At 34.5% G+C, this 23,855-nt stretch overlaps 3 protein-coding genes across 18 annotated transcripts in view; 1 reads left to right on the top strand and 2 right to left on the bottom strand.

The window, feature by feature from the left end:
- The window catches only part of si:dkey-150i13.2, a 72,008-nt gene extending 68,701 nt beyond the window's left edge, over positions 1–3,307 (bottom strand). For 11 of the 15 annotated variants that reach the window (XR_012398860.1, XR_012398859.1, XM_073939531.1 and 8 more), the window contains exon 1: positions 361–591. Coding sequence is in view for 9 of the 15 variants with exons in the window: in XM_073939531.1 (XP_073795632.1) it covers positions 361–471 (111 nt within the window). In the remaining 6 variants the exon portion in view is untranslated. Of the gene's footprint in view, positions 1–360; positions 592–2,194; positions 2,271–3,214 lie in introns of those variants that run through there. The other 4 variants (XM_073939540.1, XM_073939541.1, XM_073939538.1 and 1 more) reach the window with 2 other exon arrangements.
- A 193-nt stretch (positions 3,308–3,500) lies between these two features.
- On the top strand, positions 3,501–16,216 carry ndnl2 (necdin-like 2). Of its 2 annotated transcripts, NM_001282090.1 has the most exons (11): positions 3,501–3,581; positions 3,703–3,765; positions 4,372–4,482; positions 7,209–7,272; positions 7,395–7,474; positions 7,558–7,652; positions 11,394–11,473; positions 11,568–11,610; positions 11,699–11,761; positions 12,150–12,264; positions 15,920–16,216. In NM_001282090.1, exons 2-11 carry the CDS (start codon positions 3,715–3,717, stop codon positions 15,998–16,000), a joined length of 783 nt encoding a protein of 260 aa, NP_001269019.1. In that variant the 5' UTR covers positions 3,501–3,581; positions 3,703–3,714; the 3' UTR covers positions 16,001–16,216. The 2 variants fall into 2 exon arrangements, with proteins under 2 accessions (NP_001269019.1, NP_001269018.1); NM_001282089.1 differs by having other exon boundaries at positions 3,501–3,765.
- Positions 16,217–19,055: 2,839 nt separating this feature from the next.
- smc1al (structural maintenance of chromosomes 1A, like) overlaps positions 19,056–23,855 on the bottom strand; it is a 57,478-nt gene continuing 52,678 nt past the window's right edge. Inside the window, 2 exon segments of the mRNA NM_212810.2 lie at positions 19,056–19,520; positions 22,868–22,978. Of these exon segments, the coding sequence (NP_997975.2) occupies positions 19,440–19,520; positions 22,868–22,978 (192 nt within the window). The 3' untranslated portion in view covers positions 19,056–19,439.

The raw sequence follows: 23,855 nt of genomic DNA, 5'->3' as shown, positions 1-23,855 counted from the left end.
GTAAAAGTGCAGATGTACAATACTTAAGGAATAAAAGAACACTGAAACCTAGAGAAAAAGAATAAAGTAAAATAAATTCATGCATTAAGTAATATTCGCCTGTATAGGGTAAATAGTTGGCAACCTGAATATAGTCTGTCAAAAAAAACTTGGTCTGAGTTAATGCTCCATTATTCCTATACCTATTCTTTGTATTCTACTGTAGTATCAACAAGTAGATCTATTATTATGCTTGTATATTTAAATGCAAAGCAACACAACCTCCAAAAACACTCCTGGGCACAAAGTAGATAAAGAAAATTAATAATTTCACTCATATTTAATTGACAACAACCATCCTTCTCGTCTTGCAAGTGTTACCTTGATTGTGTCCAGCGGATGTCCAGCAAGTAAGAGACATATGCCACCAAACCCTCCTGCCACAAAATTCTTCAGAGGAGAAACTCTTCTGTCTGACTCCACAGTATCCATTATTATTATTTCTACAATTCTAACAAAATTTCAACAAAGGTACACTACATCAACTACATACAACTACATCAGAGCTGTCTGCTCTTTGACCATCTGCTCTCAATGGACTTTACCACTATTACCCTAAACTTACAGAAACCCATTAAGCCCTCTGCAATCGCACCTTCTAGAGGCATTGGCATGAATTGCATGAAAATGCTGTTTAAAGCCATGTCTCCTTACCGTTTTTATTGTTTTTTTTTTTTACAGAGAAATTTAAACAAATATTATTCCCACCCCTACCCTCTAACAAGTTAAAAATACATTTATCTAAGAGTTAAAAGAAAGAAAAAAATAAAGAAATAATAATAATAATAAATAAATAAATAAATTACAAAATAATGAAAAAAAAAATCAAAAAATAAATAAATAAATAAATTGAAAGATTAAAACATTTGACAAAATACACATATACCTTGATAACCCAATATTACAAACATTAATCCTCATTTTCAAATTATTTGAAAGGTCCTAAGATTTACAGTCTGGAGAAATACTGGCATGCTCAGAAAAGAAAATTCTAAATGGGTCCCATGTATCAGAAAAGCCTAGTATTGCGGTTTATTGTAAACCTCAAAATGAAAATCATTTTTCTCAAAATGAGTGAAGCTCATTATTGCATCTTGCAACCAGTTGTCTAAACTCGGGGGAAATCTTTATTTCTACAAAAAAAAAAAAAAAAAAAAAGCATACACGATATATACATCTTGGAAAATCTGGATTTTAACGACGTTTCTAAGTTGCAAGTGTCTAAAGAAATAAGTGCTATGAAGAGATTATTATTATTTATTTTTTTTTGTATTAATTGTGGAAAGCTGGGGAAAAAATATCAATATAAATATCACTGACAGTGGAGATCCCAGCTCTTTGCCAAATTGACATCTTAGAATTATAAGGTTCTATATTTTATCAAAATGTATTTGTTCACATATTCTTATTAAATGATAACTTATTAAATGATAACTTTGTGATTTTTTATAAGTTGTTTACATTTTAAAACCTTTAATTAAAAAAAAAAAAAACAGTTTATCTAAAAAGTCGAAATTTTGCTTGGCTCTATAAGGTTTTTTTCTGTGAGCCAATCAGCATTCTTAATCAATTCTTAATTTGTCATTTCGCCAGACTGCTCCATTGACAGCGGAAAAGACCAGAAAGATCTCACAAAATCAAAGTCGGCTAAATCATGCTGCACCACACACAATAGAGATGTGTGTAAATTTTATGATTTAGAAGCATTGTTTGACACTGAGACGAAATGTTAATTTTACATTGTTGAAAAAAAAAATATATATATATAAAAAAAATAACTATACAATAAATGCACAATAGTTTTACTTTTCAGTGTTTATTATACTCATTTGACTTGGTTAAAAATTTTGCATTTCAGATGACTTGGTTAAAAACCAAGGGTTTTAACGAGTCATCTAAGTCATACTCCAAGCATTGACCACCACCTTCAATATAAGTCAACTTTTAAATAAGACCAAAATAAATAGAAAAAAAGCATAACAGGAAGTTTACCAAAACAGTGGCAATATAGTTGGGATGGGGATATAGCGGGTAGACATTACTATAGAATACAAGAGAAAGTAGAAAATTGGAGGATAAGTAAAGGAAATAATCAAACAGAAGGAATAATAACACAGTTAAAAAATGGGAAACACAGGTTAAAATAAAACATTACATTTAATAGGAAAACATCCAACTGGATTGTGTGATAACTGTCAGGAGGAGGAGTCAGTCAAACACGTTTTATGTCACTGCAAGAAATTCATAATAGAAAGAGAAATATTAAAGAAAGAAATTATAAAACAAAACTCTTCAGAAATCAGCATAAAAATTAGACTAGGAGGTTATAACAATGAAAGTTTAGTGAAATACCTAAGAAAAACAGGATTAATTTACAGAATTTAAAAGAATAAAGATTCAGGTATATGTTAATAGGTTTTTATTTATAAGAGTTTTTTTCCCCTTCGGGAGGTAGCTAACTTAGGCTCACACGCCAGTAAAGTAGGTGGCGGTAATGCACCTAAACGTTGGTTGCTGACCACCATAAAACAGCAAAGAAGAAGATGTACGTTTGCCTTTTAGCAGGGGTCATACATAGATATATACATTAGATGTCGCCTACCCTATTGTTGTCTATTGGAAGGAATGCGTCAATAGAGCCGCCATTTTGGAACAGATATACACATATATCTATGATCGGGAGTTTTCCTGAATCTTAGTATGCGATTTTTTTTTATCACGAAGCTTATCATTTTACATCACTTTTCTACATTGATTGATCAGTGATCGCACTGGCATTCCTGACAAAAAGCTTGTGTTTGTGTGTTCGGAAATGTACAATCCACCCTTCCTATTAAATTTGATCTAATCCGTGTCCTGAAACACACCTCCTCTCCTGCTTTCACTTCTCATACTGACGGAGGGAGCGATTCGTTTGTGAATGAATCTCCGTTATGAACGACTCCTTCACTAGCCGACAATAATACTAGTTTCTGGCACAGCAGCATCTCGTAGTCATATTTCTTTTGCATTGTTTGCTGATTTTATTCAACAAAACTATCATAAGCGTGTTTAGTGCGAGTTGGAGCTACTCTGACTTTTATGGTGAATGCAGTAAGCAACTGTATCATCAATAACGTTACCTGTTTAGCACAAAAGTTCAGAACATACAAAAACGTAAAAAACTTAATCTTACTTATGAAATGTTCTGCCTTTGTTTTCTTTGTTTGTTCGTTACTACACCCGTAGACAGCGCTAAAGTCCCGCATCTTCACGTAATAACACTGTCTTGACTAGTGCGGTTGAATGACATTTGTCCTGGGAGCACTGTACCAATGTGGCGGCGCCTATTGACGCATGCTCAGGGTCCCTATGCGATATTTAGTGTATATATCTATGGGGGTCATTCATTTGATTCTTAACATCATTGTCCAGCAGATGGCGGTGTGAGGATGGTCAGCTGTTATCTATGCGTTATTCACCAGCAGCAGAAGAAAACAACCGGGAAATTGCGTTTTGGCGTTTGAGCTCGAGTTGTAAATAGTTTTAAACATCAGTGAAAGGTTGTTTTAATATCATCCGGCATTGTTACCGGTCTTTACATAGTTTTACAACCGTTGACATTGTATCGTTAGACGCATTGATCTTGGTAAAATCTTAACGTTTTTTTTATTAATTACTCAGGGTCCGATAGCCATGTCTCAGAGGAAGAAAGCGACTTCAGCTTCTCAGAACAAAACTCAGAGAGTAAGAAATCCTATTTACTAACGACATGATATTCTTGTTATTGAATAATAGTAGAAGTGACTTTAAACTTTAATTGTATTTGATTGTTCTCTCGAATTCAAACTTGCTTTATTGGCATGTTAATACACAAATGCCAAAGCATTTGTTATATTCACATTAAACATAACATTAGAAAACAAAAGTCAATAACAGATAACAGTATATTTTACAAACAACAATTTTGGAAAAAATCATAATAAACAGTACTTAAACCATCAACATTTTAGGATAACGCAGTAATAATAATACAGTATCATAAGCAAGATATTTAACAGCCACCATTTTAGGATGAATCAACAATAATATATTATAATTTACTGTATATTTAACTTAAATTAAACAAATAAAACTTGTCAAGTATAGCCAAAGAATCACAGATTGCATAAACAATGAAAATTATAAAATGCATACTGTATACATGCAGAAAAAAAGCACACAATTAAAATTTAGAAAATGCATGTATAAATAAGAAAAGAAGTATTATTTATATAAAACAAAACAAATTGCAACACACACATGGTTTATAATAATGTTGTAATTCTCTCTCTTAATTCCCTGTAACTGCAGCGATCACAGTTATTGCTGGAGGAAGATGAGGATGCAAACTTCAGCCAAATAACATCATCACAGGCTCAGAGAGCTCGAGAGAACTTCACGTCTGACCAGATAGACCACAAGGTAGTCTGGTAATTGATCTTTAGTGTTGCAAATGTTAAAGTAAAGATAAAAGGGTTCAATCAGGGTGGTATGGTTTAACTGGTGACTACAGGGCTCTACGATAACTTTTTATTTTATTGAAGTTGTAAGAACACTAGGCTTGGGCGGTGTCCAAATACAGTCAAACCTCCTACCTATTTTACCTCGGTATCTGGTATTACCATGCATAATAAAAAAAATTATGACTTAAGGCTCAGACAGCTTCACCAAACTGTTGACTTGTGCCCAAACCATTCAGAAACTGAATACCGCATATGCGACCTCAGGTTCGCGGTCACCTGTTTATCTTGTTCGTATTAGAGATCTGTGCGGGACGCTCTCTCTCATTCACACACACACACACACACAGAGAGACAGCACAAAGCGACGCACATCACCACACTCTCTCTTTCTCATTCACACACACACTTAGAGAGCACCAAGCGACACACAGCTTCACGCTCTCTCTCATTCGTTCACACACACACATACACAGCATCCACGCAGATGCACACGTGCCCGCTCGCTCGGGAGCTCCCTTTCAAATTACACCAGAGTTACCGACCGCTCCTGTTGTTTTTTTGGAAATTTATTTCTGTACCGCAAGAATTCTGGTCGGGTCCTGCAGCTCCTACGGTACAGCAGCGGGAATGCAGACCTCTAGTTCAAATTTACCATGTCTCCCTTGTTCGGTCAAAACTTCGGAAATACTGCCAAACAGCAGGTCACTCGCACGACTCGCCATCTTACCTTACCTTTCTCTCTCTCCTCCACACTGTGCCATGATGATAATCATGCATACGCATTTGTAGGCATTAAATAAATAATATTTATTATTTAATACTTATATCCTATTTAAGTGCATTGTTTTTTATAACGGTATTGAAATAGACATTGTTGCTATTTTTAGATCCCGCGGTATACCATATTAAGGCCCAAGCCTTTAGTCGCTGAAATGGTTGCACTGTAAAGCCCTGAACCGTTTGGTGACCCTTTCCAGATATAACTTTTCCCATTTGCAGATTTGTCAATTTTTCACTGCTACAAAGCATGCCCATAAAATTAGATCTAATTACTTGGTGTTGGTGTTATTGTAAAGATGACAGAACAGCATTATACCAAAATAAATATAAAAAAATGATAATTTAAATCTACCGGATTCAAACTCGTAAAGTAAAAAATACAGCAGGAGTATCAAATAACCTGAACTGTGCTAATCAGGGCTACATGTGACAAAAATTGTTTTGATATCTTAATCAGTCAAATCATACATTTTATTTTGGTTGTGGACTGATGTTAACTTTTCCCAGCTTCAAAATTTTAAATAGTTGTATTCTGATGTCATCACTGTTGTACCAGGTCATCATTGTGTACCAGGACTAATATAAAGTCCACCAGCTCAGGTCTAAACAAAATTTAGCCTTTTAGCCAAAAGTAGTTCTTCTTATTATATTATAGCTTTCTTACCAAATGTTTGAAGAACAACAAAAATCATACTAATAATATTTTTTTTACTACATATTCAATAAAAATTTCAATTCATCTTCATTTCTATAGCACTTTTACGATGTAGATCATGTCAAAGCAGCTTAACATAGAATTTTAGTTAATTGAAACTGTGTCAGTTAGGCATGCACCATTTCCAATACTTGTAACGTTATCTGTTTAATAACGCATATTTTTGCTAGATCGGTATTGGTCAGCTGGTACCGATCCAAATCCGATCCTGTGTGTGCGGCATATTCTGTGTAAATTATAAGCCAACAAAAGCCAGGAAGGTAGCCTATTATAAGGTACTAGAAAGTTGTCATGTAGGCTACTTTATCCTAAATGTTTTGAAGCCATTCTGCAGTTTAATGTAAAGCACAGATGAATATTCAAGTTCCAAATTCCTGTTCAGTTCAGCGCTTCCGTCCGCTGCGCCTGTCAATCATTCTCCATTCATGCACAATATTACTAAGTAAAAAGTGGCCTCAACTCCTAATATTAAAAAGAAAACATAAGCCGGACCACAACAGATGAATGTCATAAATAATGCTCAAATGTAGCCTATAGTTTATAGCAAACATCATGTTTTTAGTTAGTTTGTGTCTACTGTCATATACAGTAGAGCTGTAGGTGTGTTATTTTTCACTAAAGAATATATATTATTTGAGTATTATGTTTAAAAAAAAAACATGTCACAGTATCGGGATCTGAGCTGTATCGGTCGATACTCAGAATTTTAGTATCGAGATCAGATCGGTTCCAAAAAAAATGGTATCAGCCCATCCCCAGCGTCAGTCCAGTTTTCAGAGTTAGTTCAGTTCAGTTTAGTCTTGTTCAGTTCAGTGTCATTTAAATTTCACTGCTGAATGTCCAAACACTAGGCTTGGGCTGTATCCAAATTTTGATACCGTCAAACCGCCTCCATATTTTACCCCGGTATCCGGTATTACCGGCGTAATAAAAAAAAATTATGACGTAAGGCTCAGACAGCGTCACCAAACTGTTAGCTGTTGTTTGTATATTGAAAATTCAGCTTTCGATTTACATTAGGTAAAAAGCTTAGATTTGTGTCTTAAAATACTACATAGCCCACAGCCCAGTTATTTATCATTTTTATAATATTTCATAATTTTATAATATTATTTTTAGTTTAGTCCACAAAATAATGTTGCAGAAATTTTGGTCACTGATAGTTTTCATTTCTCTGATTTAATTCTAAGGTGGCAGAGGTGGTCCAGTTCATCTTGATTAAAGACCAAAAAAAAATCCCCATCCGAAGAGCAGGTTTGTATTTTGTTGTTGATGCATACCACTTCATTAGATCCCTATTGCTTTATAAAGAGAATTGTTCCTGGTAGATTGTGTTGTTTTCATATCAAATGCATTGTGTTTGCTGATCCCTGCAGACATTGGAAAACATGTGATAAAGGACTACAAACACATCTATGCGGAAGTCATGAACAGAGTTTGCCGTACATTTGAGCAGGTACAATGGGATGACCATATCATAACTAAAGGACATTTATGAATGTGAATTTGGGAGGATGTGAACTTTTCCATTTGATGCAGGTATTTGGATTAAAACTAGTGGAGATTGATCTCAAACAACACATTTATATTCTGATCAATAAACTGGAGCCTATTCGTGGACAAACAGTGAGCATGTAAGTAACAGACGAATTATATTTAGTAAGCCATAGTAAAAAAAAAATGCTCTAAAAGAATTGATAGTAAAATAGTTGATTGTTGATAGATCTTTCACAGGATGGTTTCAACTAGCTAAGTTGCTACAGTTGTCCATGTTCAGTGAACTTCAGTTTTATATTAATCACTTACTTTAATTATATAATAATTCTGATAATTGCTTCTATTATTCTGCAAGGTAAAGCTGCTTTACACAGCTTGTATTGTATTAAGCAGTGGTTCCCAACCTTTTTTTGCCTGAGACCTCTTTTTTTGCCCTGGAAAAAATTGTAAGGCCCCCATCCACATTTAATGATATAATCGCTCATAAAAGTTTGCAGTAATGATGACAAAAAAATTTGTTTTTATAAAAACGGTATGTTTATTACTATATCTAGATATGTTTATTCACAAATAATAGCCTAATGTTTTCCAGAAATGGGTTGCAGCTGGAAGGGCATCCGCTGCGTAAAATATGTGATGGATAAGTTGGCAGTTCATTCCGCTGTGGCGACTCCGGATTAATAAAGAGACTAAGCCGAAAAGAAAATGAATGAATGAATGAACAATAGCCTAATGTAAATCATAAAAACTAAAAAACCTAAGCCTTTGGCCTTTAAATTGATCCTATTTGTAATTAAATAACAAAAATATCAGTATTCACACTTAAAGTGTGTAAAGGAAAAAATATTATAGGCAATTACAATTTAGTTCTTGCATGTTATTTGTTATACTCTATCAATTAGTGTGAAGATTGCTGCGAGGCGAATCTGTGAGACTGTCTTTTTTTTGTGGAGGATGGATTTCAAATTTGTCTATTTTTGGTCAGCTAGGGCAGTAATCCTCAACCTTTTTATCACCATGCACCGGTCAACGCCTGACAATTTTACTGCGGGGGGTTGGTGGTGTTTCGTAGATTGCTATGCATCCATCAACCGTTTTCTCTGAGGATGACAAACTGACAAAACATTGCTGTCTTTCTTTAATAGAATTTTTATTTATAGGGAAAAGTACAAAGCACTGCAATGTTTGTGTGTTCCGTCTTTGTTTGAGAAAACTAATCTTACCGAAATGTGAATATTCTATACAAGCTGAAGCTGAATGGTCAATTCTTGTCACGTGACTCGCGGTGGGCTCGCGGCCCGGGGTTCATTGATGTGAGCATCACACCGCTTGTGCACGCAAGCCGCGCACCTCCATTGCAAACCATCAACTTGTGCAAACTCTAGAAAAACGTGATTTGCAAATGCCCCCAAAAGGCCGCCGTCATTTGTGATCTCCATCAGTTGATCTTCTTGCACAAGACATGCTTGATTCACCTGATTTGTTGACAAGTGGGTTGCGAATCTATTTCTTGGCAGTTCGTGGGTTGTTCACTGGGCCTTTTTCCTTAGCAAAGAAACTTTCTAAAGACTCATTTTGCTGCTTGTGGGTTAAATTTGAGCGATAAAGTGACCGAGATGTAAGCGAGAGAATACGGTCATTTTTCAAAATAAGAGACTTTTCAAAATAAAAGATAATTCAGACTCAATTTTAATGATTTCTTGTGCGGCCCAGTACCAATTGATCCACGGACCGGGGGTTAAGGATCACAGGGCTAGGGGATAAAATGAACTAAGGCAACATGATCATTCTCCTAATTGTCCTTTGCTAAGATTTTTAAAAAATATGAAGCGACCCCCAACAAAGCTCGCTGAAGCCCCCTGCGGGCCGCGACCCCCCTCTTGGGAACCTCTGGTATAAAGCTCTATGGAAGTTGAAGGTGCAGTATGATAGATTGACACCCACTGGTTGAACTAGGTACTGCAGGTCGAGTTTAAAAAACTTTTTTGGCTAGACCCACCTTCAATGACTCCATGCAAACATAAGTTGCCAGCTTGAAGACACCAACAGAAATGAGTGTGTGTGACTATTGAGTCTACACTACACGTGACGGCACTCTAAAAGTTTTTGTCAAAGCTGTAATTTGGGTTTTAGAAAAGTTTCTATTTTGCATGGGTAAACAGTAGCATAAACTACTATGACAATGATCACCTCAGGTACTAATAGGGTATATGTGCAGCTTAGGGTTGTAACAATATACCGGTATGACGGTTTACCACGATTTGAACGTGCACGATTATCATACCATGAACAATTGCATATCAACGGTTTTAACCCTTAAAGACCGAGACAGCCGCCCGCGGCTAAAAATAAGTATTGCTCTTAAATGTTTAATAACTTTTGATCAGAGGCTCCGGAATCAGTGCGGTTACGTCATCAACATTTGACAACGCTGATTTGACAAAGAAACGCTCGTCACTGTGTCTCCGGACAAATCAGACATGATACATTGATGCATTGTCCCTCCTCCATGCCCAGATTGGTTCAAACTCGCTATATCACAACCAATAAGTATAGGTTTCGCTTTTGTTTGTGGACCAAGCTTTTTAAACAACACGGAATGAGAGATAGGCATACATTTATGCGCGGCTAAATAAAACGCAAAAAAAAAAAAGTTTTGCATGAAATAATTCTCATACTAAGTACTTTTGCATGCACAGCAGCACAGAAACATGACAAAACAGTGACACAGCAAAGACGAACTGCTGCTCTTGCTGTTTTCAAAAGACGCAAATGAAGATGCAGCTGTTTGTCTGCATTGCAGACAACCATATCCAAATCCATATCGATAGACAACCATATCCATGCTGGCACATAAAACCTAAGGATGTTCCATATTGAATCTAGTTTCGTTATGTAACTATTTATAGTATAGTAAATATTTATATCTATTTTTTACTGAGGATTTGCACCATGTTTATTTGGACTTTATTTGGACTTTGACACATTATTTATTATTTTCTTATTTTTATTTGTTCATTGTAAGTGGTGTTGTTTATAGTAACTAAAAATATATTATTTGGAAAAAGTCAAATTTGCTTCACTGTTCTATTATTTTGTAACATTTGTAACATACCGTATACCGCGAAACCGTCAAACCGTGGTATTGTTTTAGACGATTATCACACCGTGAAAAATTCATACCGTTACAACCCTAGTGCAGCTATTTTTTTTCCATACCAATAAACTTCTGGTGGAAGGTAATATGACTGTTCAATTTTAAACAGTTCTTTTTACAGCATCGATGTTGCAATGTAATTAAAATATAATCAGTTAAATAGACATAAGCATTCGTTTAATTGTTCAAGTTTTAAACGAGATGAAAAGCCTGCTCGTTAGTGCAGGAACTCCATTGAAAATAATCAAGTTAAATAAATGTTCATATTTTATAGACATGGCATGGAAAACTGTAATTTAATGCAGTTCTTCTTGTACACTCTGAGACCTACTTTATGTTCTATATTCATCAGGATATTTTTAACGGCATACAGCTCACCAGAAGCATTTTAACCAGGTTACTGAAAAATCTTGAAAAGTCATTTTGCAAATGCCCTATTAGGTTGTATTCATTCTGATTCAAGACTGAAATGATTCAAGACTGAAATGAAATACGGGGCATTTTCAAACAGGGCATGCTGAAATATAATTGTGTAAACTAGTCATGGGCGGGATATTAATACCAAAACAAGAACAGACATTCCGACTACGAATGCACATTTTTAAGACTTTTGCATTGTTTTTTCCAGATATACAAGAATGTGCACTTAATATGATTTATTAATAATTATTTTTATGCTTTAGACTAGAGGAGTCATAAACTTTGAGTTTTGTCCCCACAGGCATCCTGGAAACCCAAAGATGGGTCTGCTGTTTGTCATACTTAGTGTAATTTTTATGAAGGGTGGTACCATCAAAGAGAGTAAGCCATGCGTCATTCAGACAATCATACTGTTACTTATTGCTAAGATTCTGTTAATATATGGTTTTTGATGTGGTTTCCATGAATTTTGTAGATCTGGTGTGGAATACACTCAAGAAGCTGCGGTTGGATCCAGGGTTTGTTGCCTAGAACCTTTTAGGAAAAATTTCTTATATTGTTAAGTCTTTTTAATAATTCAGTTTTTGTTCTTCTGTCTCTTCACAGGGAAAAGCATGATGAGTTTGGAGATGTAAAGAAGGTGGTCACTGAAGAGTTTGTACGGCAGAAGTAAGGAAGTGTGTCTGTTAGCAAAAAAAAAAAAAATATATATATATATATATATATATTTTTTTTTTTTTTTTAAATTTTATTTTTTTTTTTTTTAACAACACTTCTGGGTTTATTTTCAGCTGAGTTGGTGTGTTCAGAGCTTCTGTTCCTTAGACCATGGACAGGTGGTTTATATCACACCATAGACAATAAAGGAGTTTAGTGGAATGAAGATAGAGAAAGATTCATGGTCTTCATCAGATAACTCCTGACAAGTTTTTTTTTTCTTTTTTCTTATAAAACCTTTAAACTAGAAAAAGAAATGTACCCCTTGAGCAAGCAGATGCTTTTGTAAAGATTTCATTTCAAGAATTTAAACTAGAAAACATTTCATCTTCACATTTAGATATCTGGAGTATGGAAAGATTCCTCACACAGAACCGGTGGAATATGAATTCCGCTGGGGTCTGCGGGCAGAGAAGGAGGTGTCTAAACTCAAACTGCTGGAGTTCGTTGGAGAGGTTTGTTCTTTTTTAAAAATGTTGCTAAGGCTCTGAACAGTTGACAAAAGTTAAACAAAAAGTGTTGTCTAGCATCTGCTGCATTGAGCCAAAAAATCAGTTTGAACACATTTGTAGTATAATTGTCTTTATAATTGAATAGCTGATGACTTGGCTAATGTAACAACATGCTAATGGACAGCAGTTGACCGTTGTTTTAGAATTAGCTTTTAAATCACGAACAAGCCAAACTACAGTTAAAATGCTTAAAATGCATGTAGTTAAATGGCACTAGTGTTGTGTTGTGAATTTTTCTATTCGGGTCATGGCACCAAAACTGTTGTGAAATTCTAAGACGAGCCAAAAACCAGAGAGAACTTTTGGGTATCTTCAAAGCAGAACCCTTCATAAAGAAGAGCTCAGTGTTGCTGTGGCTTCATTGAAGGAACTCTGAACTAGTGCAGTCAAGCCCTTATTTTTAAATACATTTTTACAGACATTAGCCACATTTCCACTGTCGGACCAGTGCGAGCCAAGGCTTTTATGTGGCCGGGCCAATCGCCCGGGAGGTTGAGTAGTGAGGCTGATATCATGTTGCGTTTCCACTGTCGCACTAGTAGCTCGCAGTAAACCGTGCCCCCAGAATATCCCCGAAATCAAACGTCACACATCCCGCCCACTTCAGCGGGATACAGGCAGATAAAGCGCACCAACGCGCCATCACGAAATGATTAAAAAAAAGAAACAAACAAATGACTGTACAGCAGTACATTACATGTCTATATGCACAGGCCTGTGTATTTCCATTCATTGTATTTGTTTACTCAACTCGACTGTTGGCATCATGCATCGAATGGTCTTGTCTCTAACTGAGGGACCCAGCGCAGTGAGAGCACTCATCCATAATATAAAACCACAGAAAATCTCTGGTAATTACTCAGTATGAAATGCATTATAAAATCCTCGTTTTGATAGACGTCGACAAACATTCAGCCCAAATGCTCCAGAGAAACCTAAAATATATATATATATTTTTTTCCCTAGGCCATATGCCACTTACAATAGGTAATAATTCCCCTTTATTTAAAGATGTTGCATATTATTCTTATATCTTAAGGAAAAAAATGTTAAATGCTTCAGCACATAAGAGCAAATAATAAAATATAGCCTATATTTTGTTGTGCTCAGCAGCTATCCATTGATAAAGCTCTACATTTAAAAGCTCAATTTTAAATTTTACCACGTCATATAAAAACATAAACACTTGTTTGAGGACACAGAGCACATTTTGTATTTGCAGTTTTCCCTGATGCATTTGTAAAGTGGCGCTGCACAGGTGACAGAAAAGAGGGAAGTTTTTGCTTTCACTCACCCAAAAGTGCTCTGTTTAGACGATTTGATTAAGATCATCGTATCTAAATACTTTATCATTAATATTTTAAACCTCCTCCGGTGATTGTTTTTAGAAAATATCCAACATCTTTTTTTCAGATAGGCCTTTGTAAAATAAAAGTTAATGGCTTAAAAACGGTTTAATTTTTGTAGTGTATATACCTACATTATCACCACTAGATTTAGTTTTTTTATTGGTTTATTTATTTAATGTGATTTTATCATATATGATATTTGTAATTCTTGATAATTATTTGAATAATTTGGGCTATTTTATCAAGATATGACATTATTGGTTGGAGTTTTATGTCTTTTTGTTGTATTTATGTTTTGTATCATCCCCAAAATAAATGAAAGAAAGAAAGAAAGAAGAAAGTAGCTTGCGGCATCAACAGAGCTGTCAAGCGAGCTCTTTAATATGGTGTAAAGATTTTCGTGCGTAATCAAACATCAAGGAGGACGAAACAAAGAAAAGTCACATATAAATTTATTTTATGCAACAGACTTGCATTTAAAAGGCAAACATAAGGGCAATCATAAGCAAAAAGACCACTAGCCCATAAGTTGTTTTATGGAATAGCCTAGCTTAAACTGACCAGCTATATGTTTTTTTTTCCCTTATTTATTTATTTGTTTGCTGCATGTACTCGTGCACTGCAAATTTAAGATAATAGATTTAACTACGTAAGAGTTAAAATTAACGCTCCCTCAGAGTTTATATGGGAACCACTATAAAAGTGTTAAAATAACACTTTTGAAAGAGTTAACATTATCAACACTGAGAGAGTGTTAATAAGCAAACTCTTATAGTGTAAAATATCTGTTAAATCTTACAGAAAAATACCAGCAGCTGTGTTTGCCAGAATTTTTCCCTAAAAACAAAACAGAGGTTTTATAGAACTTTTTAAATTTACGGAAAAAAACATATTTCATGACCTGACACAATGTTCAGTTCACAAAATCAAAGCTTAGTGCACAAAAATGTAAAATCATTCAATGCACTAATGTGTTCATGTTAGTACCTGAACTAAAGTACATGCAAATGATAAGGGCATGCCCTGTGAGTTTAACTGTGTACAATACATCATGAAATCTGAGGATTACCAGAGGATTGGGTCGCAGTGTAGAGCCCAGTGTCAGAAAGCTGGGTTTGTGTCCAAGATCTTGCGTCTTTAAGCAGGACAATGAACCCAAACATACTTCAAAAAGCACACAGAAATGGATAACAACGAAACACTGCAGTTCTGAAGTGGCCAGCAATGAGTCCAGATCTAAATCTTTCTGAAAATTTAGATGTTTTTCCAAAGGGGTGCAACCAAATATTAAGTTAGGGGTTCCAATAATTTTTTCCAGCACATTTTTGCAGTTATGTGTGACATTCTCAAATGAGCTTTTTTTGTTTCTCTTCTTACAATACACAAAAGGGAATAAACATGTGTATAGCAAAACGTGTGTTAATGCAATGCTTTTTTGTAAGAAATACTAGATTTTCTGGAAAAAATTCAGGGGTACAAACAATTTTAGCCATGACTGTATAAATGCATCAAAATATGTGGTTTTCCATAATGAATTTTAAATAATAAAAATAACATAAAAATATCAGTTCTGTTGTTGTTCACAAAAATTTGTGATGTTTAGGAGTGTAACAGAACATGTATTCATTGCGGTGGGTGAAAGTTGAAATCAACTGATCTTTACACAGCATCTAAAAAATGCAGTGTTGCCAAAGACACGAGTGTGCGTTCGAGTGTGCAGTCAGTGAGTGCCTTTTCTACACCCATAATGTGCTAGCATTTTCATTAAAAGAGATTTCAGTTTTGAAACCTACTGAATCATAAATTTAATACACAATTATTGATTTTCTGTTGTTTCAGGAGAGGGCTGAGCTTAATTTTAGAAAGTTTAATACAGTTTTCCAATTTTAAAATTATTTTTTATTATTGTGATAATTTTGTACGTTTGCATCACATTAAGCTCTTTAATCCTGTAGCTGATTGTGAGTTTGTGGCCGATAGTTGCTTATTGGCTAAAAAACAGAATAGGCATCGTACACATTTTTATTGAATTGGGTCTGCATGACTTTAGAGATTCCATGTATCAGTAAGAAAATCTTTAAGCTAGTGTGCATCAAACTAGTTATGCGTGTAGAAGCTTTCAGTTATCAGTTCAGCCGAAATGGATTAATGATTTTTTTTCACATCACCTCATGCTTCAGTTTCTCAAATCTTGAATAATCAAAATCGCTTTGTCGCTAACATTGATTTTGACACTTTTTTTCTCACAGCTTTTTGATCAGGATCCTCAAAACTGGACACAGCAGTTCAGAGAGGCCAGTACAAGTGGAACCAGCAGCCAGTCGACATGAGAACCTTGATCTACATGGATGTTTAAAACTATAAGCAATATTTAAATTAATTCTTAAACTCTGAACTGAAGCTTAGCGTACTAAAAAATCCTGTAATACTGCACAATTTCATGGAGCTCTATAATTTTGTGAAAACAGTTTACTTCAGTTTTCTATTTGTAACACTTGTATTTCATAAACACAATAAAGTTGTTTTACATTTTTCTTATTCACAGCATTCAATGTTATTTACATCAGTGTATAAATGATATGTGTGACTAATATAAAAACCACCGCCTGTCTGATTTCAGACACTGATTAGTTTCTCGAAAACAAAGGTTAGATCTGTTAAAGCTATTTTCTGTATTTGGTACAGATTTGCTGTTAATCATTAACAGGTTTTTACTGTAGATTGTACAGACTTTTACTGTTAAAATCATGGACATTTTCTTACAGTGAATATATTTAACGTGAAATGTATTTAGAATTTAGAGAAGGTTTTCCTACCATTAAAGAAACATTTTGGGAACTCAAAGAAAACTACCCACTAATAATGTTATAAAAATGTTGGAACATAATGTTCTAAAATTGTTTCCAGCTAATGTGGTTAGAATGTTTCTAGAAAATGTTTTCCTATCTTTTAAAAGAATGTTCTGGGAACTAAAACAAAACTACCCGCCGAAAACAGTAATGCAACATTCCTTGGTAATATTCTCAGAACATGTAGAGAACTAACCATTTCTTGCTGGGATATGGGGCATAGCTGTGTATTCGGAAAAACTTTTCCAAAAACATTTGAACACTTCGTTATTAGTGTTCATTTACTCATTAGCTGGAAATTTGAACTGAATTTAGAAATAGTTTTGAAACAAATCTTTGTGCTTAATAAACAAAATAAATTATGTATAGGCTAATGGATGTCTGTGCGTACAACACATTTCCCTGTCCACAAGAGTGAAAGAATGATGAGGCTCATCTCTCATTCTTGCGCTGTAGATGCTCTGTTTAACTGTTTTCTCTGTAGTAAAGCATTTAGTTTTTCCACTTACAAAGTCCACCATGTAAATAGCAAATGCATTATATGGCGTGGCGCAACTGACTTTTTAAGGGAATGGGGGATGAGATTGATTGGTTTATTCTCAAAACACACATATAACTCATTACGAGAATAAGCTCAACCCCGTTAGACCATGCACCACGGTGTAAAGCAGATTTTTCCGTCCTTAAAATAGCAAAAGTGGATTCTGACACACCCTTAATGCTTTTGCGCCCTGCGCTTTAGACTTTGTGCATGGATCGTCAAAATAGAGCCCTTAGTAATGTTAGTTACCCTTTTTAGTCTTTTGTTAATAAATACTTTTTTTTTTTTCAATTGTGTCTTCCTTGTGTTGATAATACAATAAAAGACTCTACAAGTCAGACGATCTCATTATCCTTCAGATTTGGTCAGATAATAAAGACCTTTACATTTGTATAATTTTAATTAACAATATTTGATAGTTAATTAATTTGACAGTCTAAGCTCTCTGGTGCCCCACGCACTGTTCCTTATGCACTGTTTACTACCCTTTTCTTATCTTCGGGATTAAAACATTTACTAAATATAACTGCTGTAAAATGCATCTGATGATTTTTGTCACCTTTTTTGCATAAATTTGTTAACCTCAGTCCTGATCAAAAGTACTAAATATAATAATAAAAATATATAACTCTTTAATTTCCACATTCATAAATGATGTCACTAATTTGGTCGGAAAACCAGAAATAAAATGACATTTTCTAGAAAAAGTAATTGTGGAGTGGATTTTAAGAAAAACGTTCTATCACAGTCTTGGACATGTGAAAGATTAGTAACAACATTGGCTTTGATGCACTGTACTGCATAAGATTTTTTTATTTTCTCCCTAATTCATTGTTTTGTGCCAGTTTTTGCCTAACTGACTTCCGCTTTAACCACATTTTTTTGATTGCATATGAAACCACATGCATTCTTGATTGTTGGTGTTTTTCCCTGTTGGGAAGAGGTAAAATGTGTTATTCATCAGATCATCAGTTGGCACCATTAAGCCTTCAGATAGGTAGACAGGTCTAGCACCTCATTATGGGCAAAGTTTATTAGACAAAGGGACTCAGAAAGTCCCTACAAATGGCTAAAAATGTAAAATAATGACAAATTGTTCACTCGACTTAGTCTACTTTTTGACAATCAATAGTTTGATACACAATGCACTTTAAATCTCAGCTAGATGTTTTTATTAACTTATTTTTTAATTTATTGATAAAAAAAAAAAAAATAGTGGTTCTTTAAAATAAGTGGGCTAACCTGACACGTTGAACTTTAAAATAAAATAAACAACTTTACTGTTACAGAAAAAAAAAAAATCTATTCTACAAACAGCATATGGTTAATATTGCATGATTTACTTACATTCCAGGAAGTGATCAGAAGTTTGTGCTTGCGAAGAGTTATTTATTTATTATATTGGTCTGATTATTATTCTGAATTAGTATTAGCATTTTAAAATTATATTGATAATTTTGATATTTGCATCTCAGATTAGTTTTATTTCATTCCATTATTGGTTTTTGTTTAATTTTTATTTTGTTGACACATATCCACATAGTGTTTGTGTTTTTTATATTTAGTGTTAGTAAATTCTAATTGTCAGAGTGAACAGAATACATACCAAGATGTTTACACAGCTTACGTTAACTCTTGTGTAAACCTCTAGTAATACAGTAAACCAACAGTTTGAACAAAAACAAAAAATCCAAAACCATACAAATGCAAATGTCATTTTCTTCATTGTAATACATATAAAGTAACAAGCTTTTCACTTGACTTAATGTGTTTGTGGGTAAAAGCGCATGTATAGGTGTTTCTAAAACCATGCAGCTGCAGGTCAGATTTCACACCACAAAACTTCCATCATTTATTTTTGCTAATTATTATTTTAACCCAGTTAGTTTTTTTATTGACTTAGTTTTATCGACTAACCAATCCCTTAAAGCCCAATAAGACATTTCAAAATTGCAGGTAAAGGTAGAAGATCCAAAAAATTCACACGTATTCAAATGACTGTAAAGTTGTTTATTTTTCAAGAGAAAACTAGTTAAAATGTCACACTTAAAAAGCAGTAACTGCAAAAGACATAATTCTTTTACAAATGAACAGAAATTATTGCTGCAAGTCTTCATTTACTTAGCCTCTATTGTAACGTTGTACACTATAAAACTTTAAAAGTAATGGCATCAAAATAAATGTTCAATTCAAATTAGTCTGGATTAAATCAAAATCACATGATTGCCAAAAATCACAAACCAAAAACACACAGGTAATGTCTAATCACGTGTCTAAATGAAAGAAGAACAGAGAAAGAGTTTAAAGAGAAAACTTGGAACTAAAACAAGCTGATATTTAGAAAGAACAGAGCAAAACACAGTTGTTTCCAGAAACATGTCATTCATTTGGATTGGGATTGGCATCTGCATACTGGGAGAGATCAAAGGTCAGAACTTTACTGATGACACAGTCTCCTTGCTGTTGAAAAAGATAAACAATGAATCACTCACATGTGCATAGTCAAGTCAAATCACTCATCTGAATTACTTGATCAATAGTCCATGCTACGCAGTTTAAAGCTGTACAGCAATAAAGTTTATTTTTGGTGCCAATATATTACCAAGCAGTTTAATATTTGCCATCCATTGCTATATTGCAAGTTAAATTTAATGCATCTATAATAATCTATGTGTGTATAATAATTTACAATCTAAAATAGAAAAATGTGTAGCAAGCAAAAGATAATGTAACAATTATTACATTATTAGTTATGAAATGTTCATAATGTAATAATTCTCAAAGTGTAATCAAATATCATTCTCACATTGTAATAATTATTACATTGAGAAACGTATTACCTTATAAACTCATCAAAAAGAATGTTGCGTTGTAATATCTTTGATAAGATTTTTAAAAACTTAAAACAATTAAAACATTAGTTTGAACTACCTATAAAAAGCACCAGATTTAAATATGCAAGCAATAATGATAATAAGTAGAAATGTACTTTTTCTGGATAAAATTTGAGTGGCGCAACATCATCTCTGCTTCAGAACTTCACAGAGACATGGGGATTTTGACTCATGACTAGTTACATGCTGATAATGATTACTTTTATCATTTACTTTACCATGCCACAAATCCATATATATGAAGTATGTTAGCATAACCTAGCCACATGTTAAAACATGCTAGTAATGTAGAGTCAAAGGCTGAAACATTTAGCATCATACTAAAATGATGTTATGTTCACTTGCTTAGCATGCTGTTAGCAATAAAGCTAGACATGCTACCACAGTGCTAGCTACATGCTAATTGCATTACCATCATAATAGCTACAGGCATCATTTTATCAACATGCTTATCTAGTAAGTATAATGCTGCAGGGGAGCTTGAAGGGGAAATTTATTATTGAGTTTACATTGCTAGAAGTTTTTAATTGTTGCTAGGGTATGGCTGAAAGTGTTGAAGGTGATTTGTGATTTGGTGCCCTGAGAATTGTGGGCTCAGACATCATGGCTATATGATCTTCAATTGCTATGTGCCTTTTAGGGTCTTAGAATAGTTACTAGGGGGTGTCCAAAAAGGTGCTTAAGACTGATTGGTTGTTTGAGTCCAACAAGCCTTCCCTGATATCTCTCTGTAATTGCTATGTAATGGTATTAATCACTGGCATTTATTATGGCCTTATAAACAAATCTGTTTGTCGGTAAATAATTTCTATAACTTCCTAATTTGTTCATAGGATTAAGTATTTTATTAACTTGTAATTAGTACATACTATCTGAGAGAAATCTTAAATAAAATGTAATTAAATAAGAAAGAAATGCTAAATGAACGACAAGAAAATAAAACTGCAAAATGTAACGATGTGACTGTGAGGCTTTGGTAAAACAACAAACAAAACAAACCCGATAAAACAACAAAGCACACTTGATTATAACAGTCTGCAAAATAATAATAATAATAATATTTTTTGCTTGACATTCTCCCTTTGTAAGTGTCATCAAAGGGGAAAGCCCTGTGCATTAGTGACTACTTTTCCCTCATTAGCATATGATGTCCTGATTTGAAATCTGCCACAATGGTGACACGTGGGCATTCGTAACTTTCCCCTCTTTTGGAAAAGAGCATCTTATTTAAAGGAGTGGTCCACAGTGTATTTAAGGCTTGGTTGTGTTTAAAAAGATGCAAAGCAATGTGTGCTTATGCTTCACTTGGAGAAAATCACGTTTGTTTTTTATATATCTTCCTTTGATTATATACAGCTACTTTGCTAACATGAAAATTATGTCATATTTCCTAGTCCCTACAAAAAAGTGCATAACATGCTGTGATTCGCCGAATCCACATAAGCAGAAAATGCATCACATCCCTACAAGCACGCACTTTTGAGCTGTTTAAACAGTCAGTTAGCGTAGCCTTATCAGTTTGTGCCTGAATCAGATAGAAAATGACCTGAAACTCACGCCTGCTCTCTAAAATAAAATCTGACAAGCGTCTTTCCCATATATTCAGAATAAGCATGTGTATGTGATATAAAACATTCACATCTTGTGCGAGTTGGTTATTTAAGATAAAACACAGAGAAAGCGGCTGCATAGAGAGACACTGCAACGCTGCTGAAGATTGTGACTGTTTACGGCGGTTTGATGAAAAAAATATGAATTTGAAGCTAGACTGTTAACTGTGACAAAAGGCATTTCCTATTGTTTGCATTCTTGTTTACATCCTTGCTATAACATAACATTAATCCTAGAAAAGGCATAACCGATGCACAACAGACCAATTTTAACAAATAAAAATACTTACAGGTTGTGCCTCACAATCCACAGCTTTTTCTATTCTGTTTAGAGCTGCTTCTTCTTTAAAGAGTTTTTAGCCAAATCCAGCACCCTTTCCTGTGCTGGGTGTATGCACATGGTGAATGGATGTAACCTGAAACATGTTACCTGAAATGCTTGTGATCTCACTAGCCTAGATGTGTTTTATTTGTAGTCCTCAAACTTTGTTCACTGTAGGTTTTGCTAAACTTAGTCTGTATATGCCAATGTCTCCCTTTGCATTTAACTTTGAGCGTATTACATTCAGAGATGTTGTTAATTTTCACACAGCTACATTACACATAATAATAATTTCTTATATTTATATAGCGCTTTTCTAGATACTCAAAGTGCTTTACAAATTGGGGGGAATCTCCTCATCCACCACCATTGTGTAGCATCCACCTGGATGATGCGACAGCAGCCATATTGCGCCAGACTGCACACCAAACAAACCAGCTGATGGGTGGAGAGGAAAGAAAGTGATGAAGCCAATTATGATATGGGGATGGTTAGGAGGCCATGATGAACAGAGGCCAGTGGGCAAATTTGGCCAGGATGCCGGGATTAAACCACAGAGTCGGGACCTTGGTTTAACATTTCATCCGAAAGACGGCTGAGAGTATTGAGTCCTCTTCACTATACTAAGGTGATAGGACTCACACAGACCGCAGGTTGAGTGCCCCCTGCTGAACCTAGCTGACCCATGTGGTCTCCCATCTAGATACTGACCAGACGCAGCTTTGCTTGGCTTCAGTGGGCGACCATGTGAGAGCTGCAGAGAGCTTGCTGCCAGCTACACATCAACTAAATTTTAAGATATGATGTCATAGTGGATCACCCCTCAGGTGTGTTGACAACAGTTTCAAAAAGTAATATTAGAGTGCTTCCAGGACAAGGGTGAAAGGCTATAATATTGCCATATTTAATGATGATCATATTACCAGGCTTTCATTCAACTGACATGAATTAAAGAAACATTTTGTTTGTGTGTGAACTGACCTCTGGGTAAACTCCAATCAGGGAGTCAGCCTTAGTGTAAAACTCCTCTTTCAAGGAAATTACAATAGCCTGAAAGTTCTGCACCGACTGATCCTTGATGTAGTTTGCAACCTATACAACACAAATGCACAAGACAACTTTAAATTAGTCATTTAACATTTTCCAAGAAAAGAAAACAAGTGAATAGGTTTGATAGCTGCTTGTCTTTATTAAAAACAGTAGTTTTACAGTGTGATCTCTTATTGCAGATATTAATATTCTACTAAGTAATATTAACATTGATCAATCAATTTAAAAAAAATGTTACTTAGTCTGTAGGACTGCACCTAAACAGCAAGAAGGTCCATGGTGCTGTGTATAGTTTGCATGTTCTGTCCATGTTTGGGTTTTCATCAGGTTTCCTTGACATTACAAATATATGAGGTACAGAAGACTTGAATAAACTAAATTGGCCATAGTGTATGAGAAAGTGTGTGGGATAAAGTGTGTGGGAGTTTCCACTGGTAAAACATATGACAAAGTATTTGGTAGTTCATTCTACTGTGGCAACCCCTGATTAAAAAAAGTAATAATCTGATAAAATAACAAATCTAAAAGTGGACTGAAATATTTTCATACAGTATAAGTCAAAAGTTTGAAAACAGTAACATTTGGTAAGGTTTTAAAAGATGGCAATTCTGCCTACCAAGGCTGAATTTATTTAATGAAAAATACAGTAAAAATGATCAATTGTGATGCATTTCTACAAGTGATTCAAAGCAATTTTCAGATTTTTCTGTCACGTTTCTTCAGAAATCATTATGATCAGTTATTATTGGTACAAAATAACATCTCATTATCTCTTATGATGATCAGTTATGGAAAAGTTTGGTCTCGCTTCATAATGTAGTGAAAACTGTGATGCATTTTAGCCCGAAATGAGGTCCAAAATAAGTTTTTTTCCCACATTTATACGTACATACACTTGGATGGGTTAAAAAAGACCACC

This window comes from Danio rerio, chromosome 23 (genome assembly GCF_049306965.1).
Source record: "Danio rerio strain Tuebingen ecotype United States chromosome 23, GRCz12tu, whole genome shotgun sequence".
Lineage (NCBI taxonomy): Eukaryota > Metazoa > Chordata > Actinopteri > Cypriniformes > Danionidae > Danio > Danio rerio.
The sequence above is the reverse complement of the archived record's forward strand: the minus strand, read 5'-3'. Positions and strand labels throughout refer to the sequence as shown.

Excerpts from the sequence above, each read along its gene's own strand:
- ndnl2 (NM_001282090.1), top strand. The coding sequence starts at position 3,715 with ATGTCTCAGAGGAAGAAAGCGACTTCAGCTTCTCAGAACAAAACTCAG. Across the intron at positions 7,273-7,394 it reads AATCCCCATCCGAAGAGCAG|ACATTGGAAAACATGTGATA; the intron begins GTTTGTATTTTG and ends TGATCCCTGCAG. Across the intron at positions 7,475-7,557 it reads TTTGCCGTACATTTGAGCAG|GTATTTGGATTAAAACTAGT; the intron begins GTACAATGGGAT and ends CATTTGATGCAG.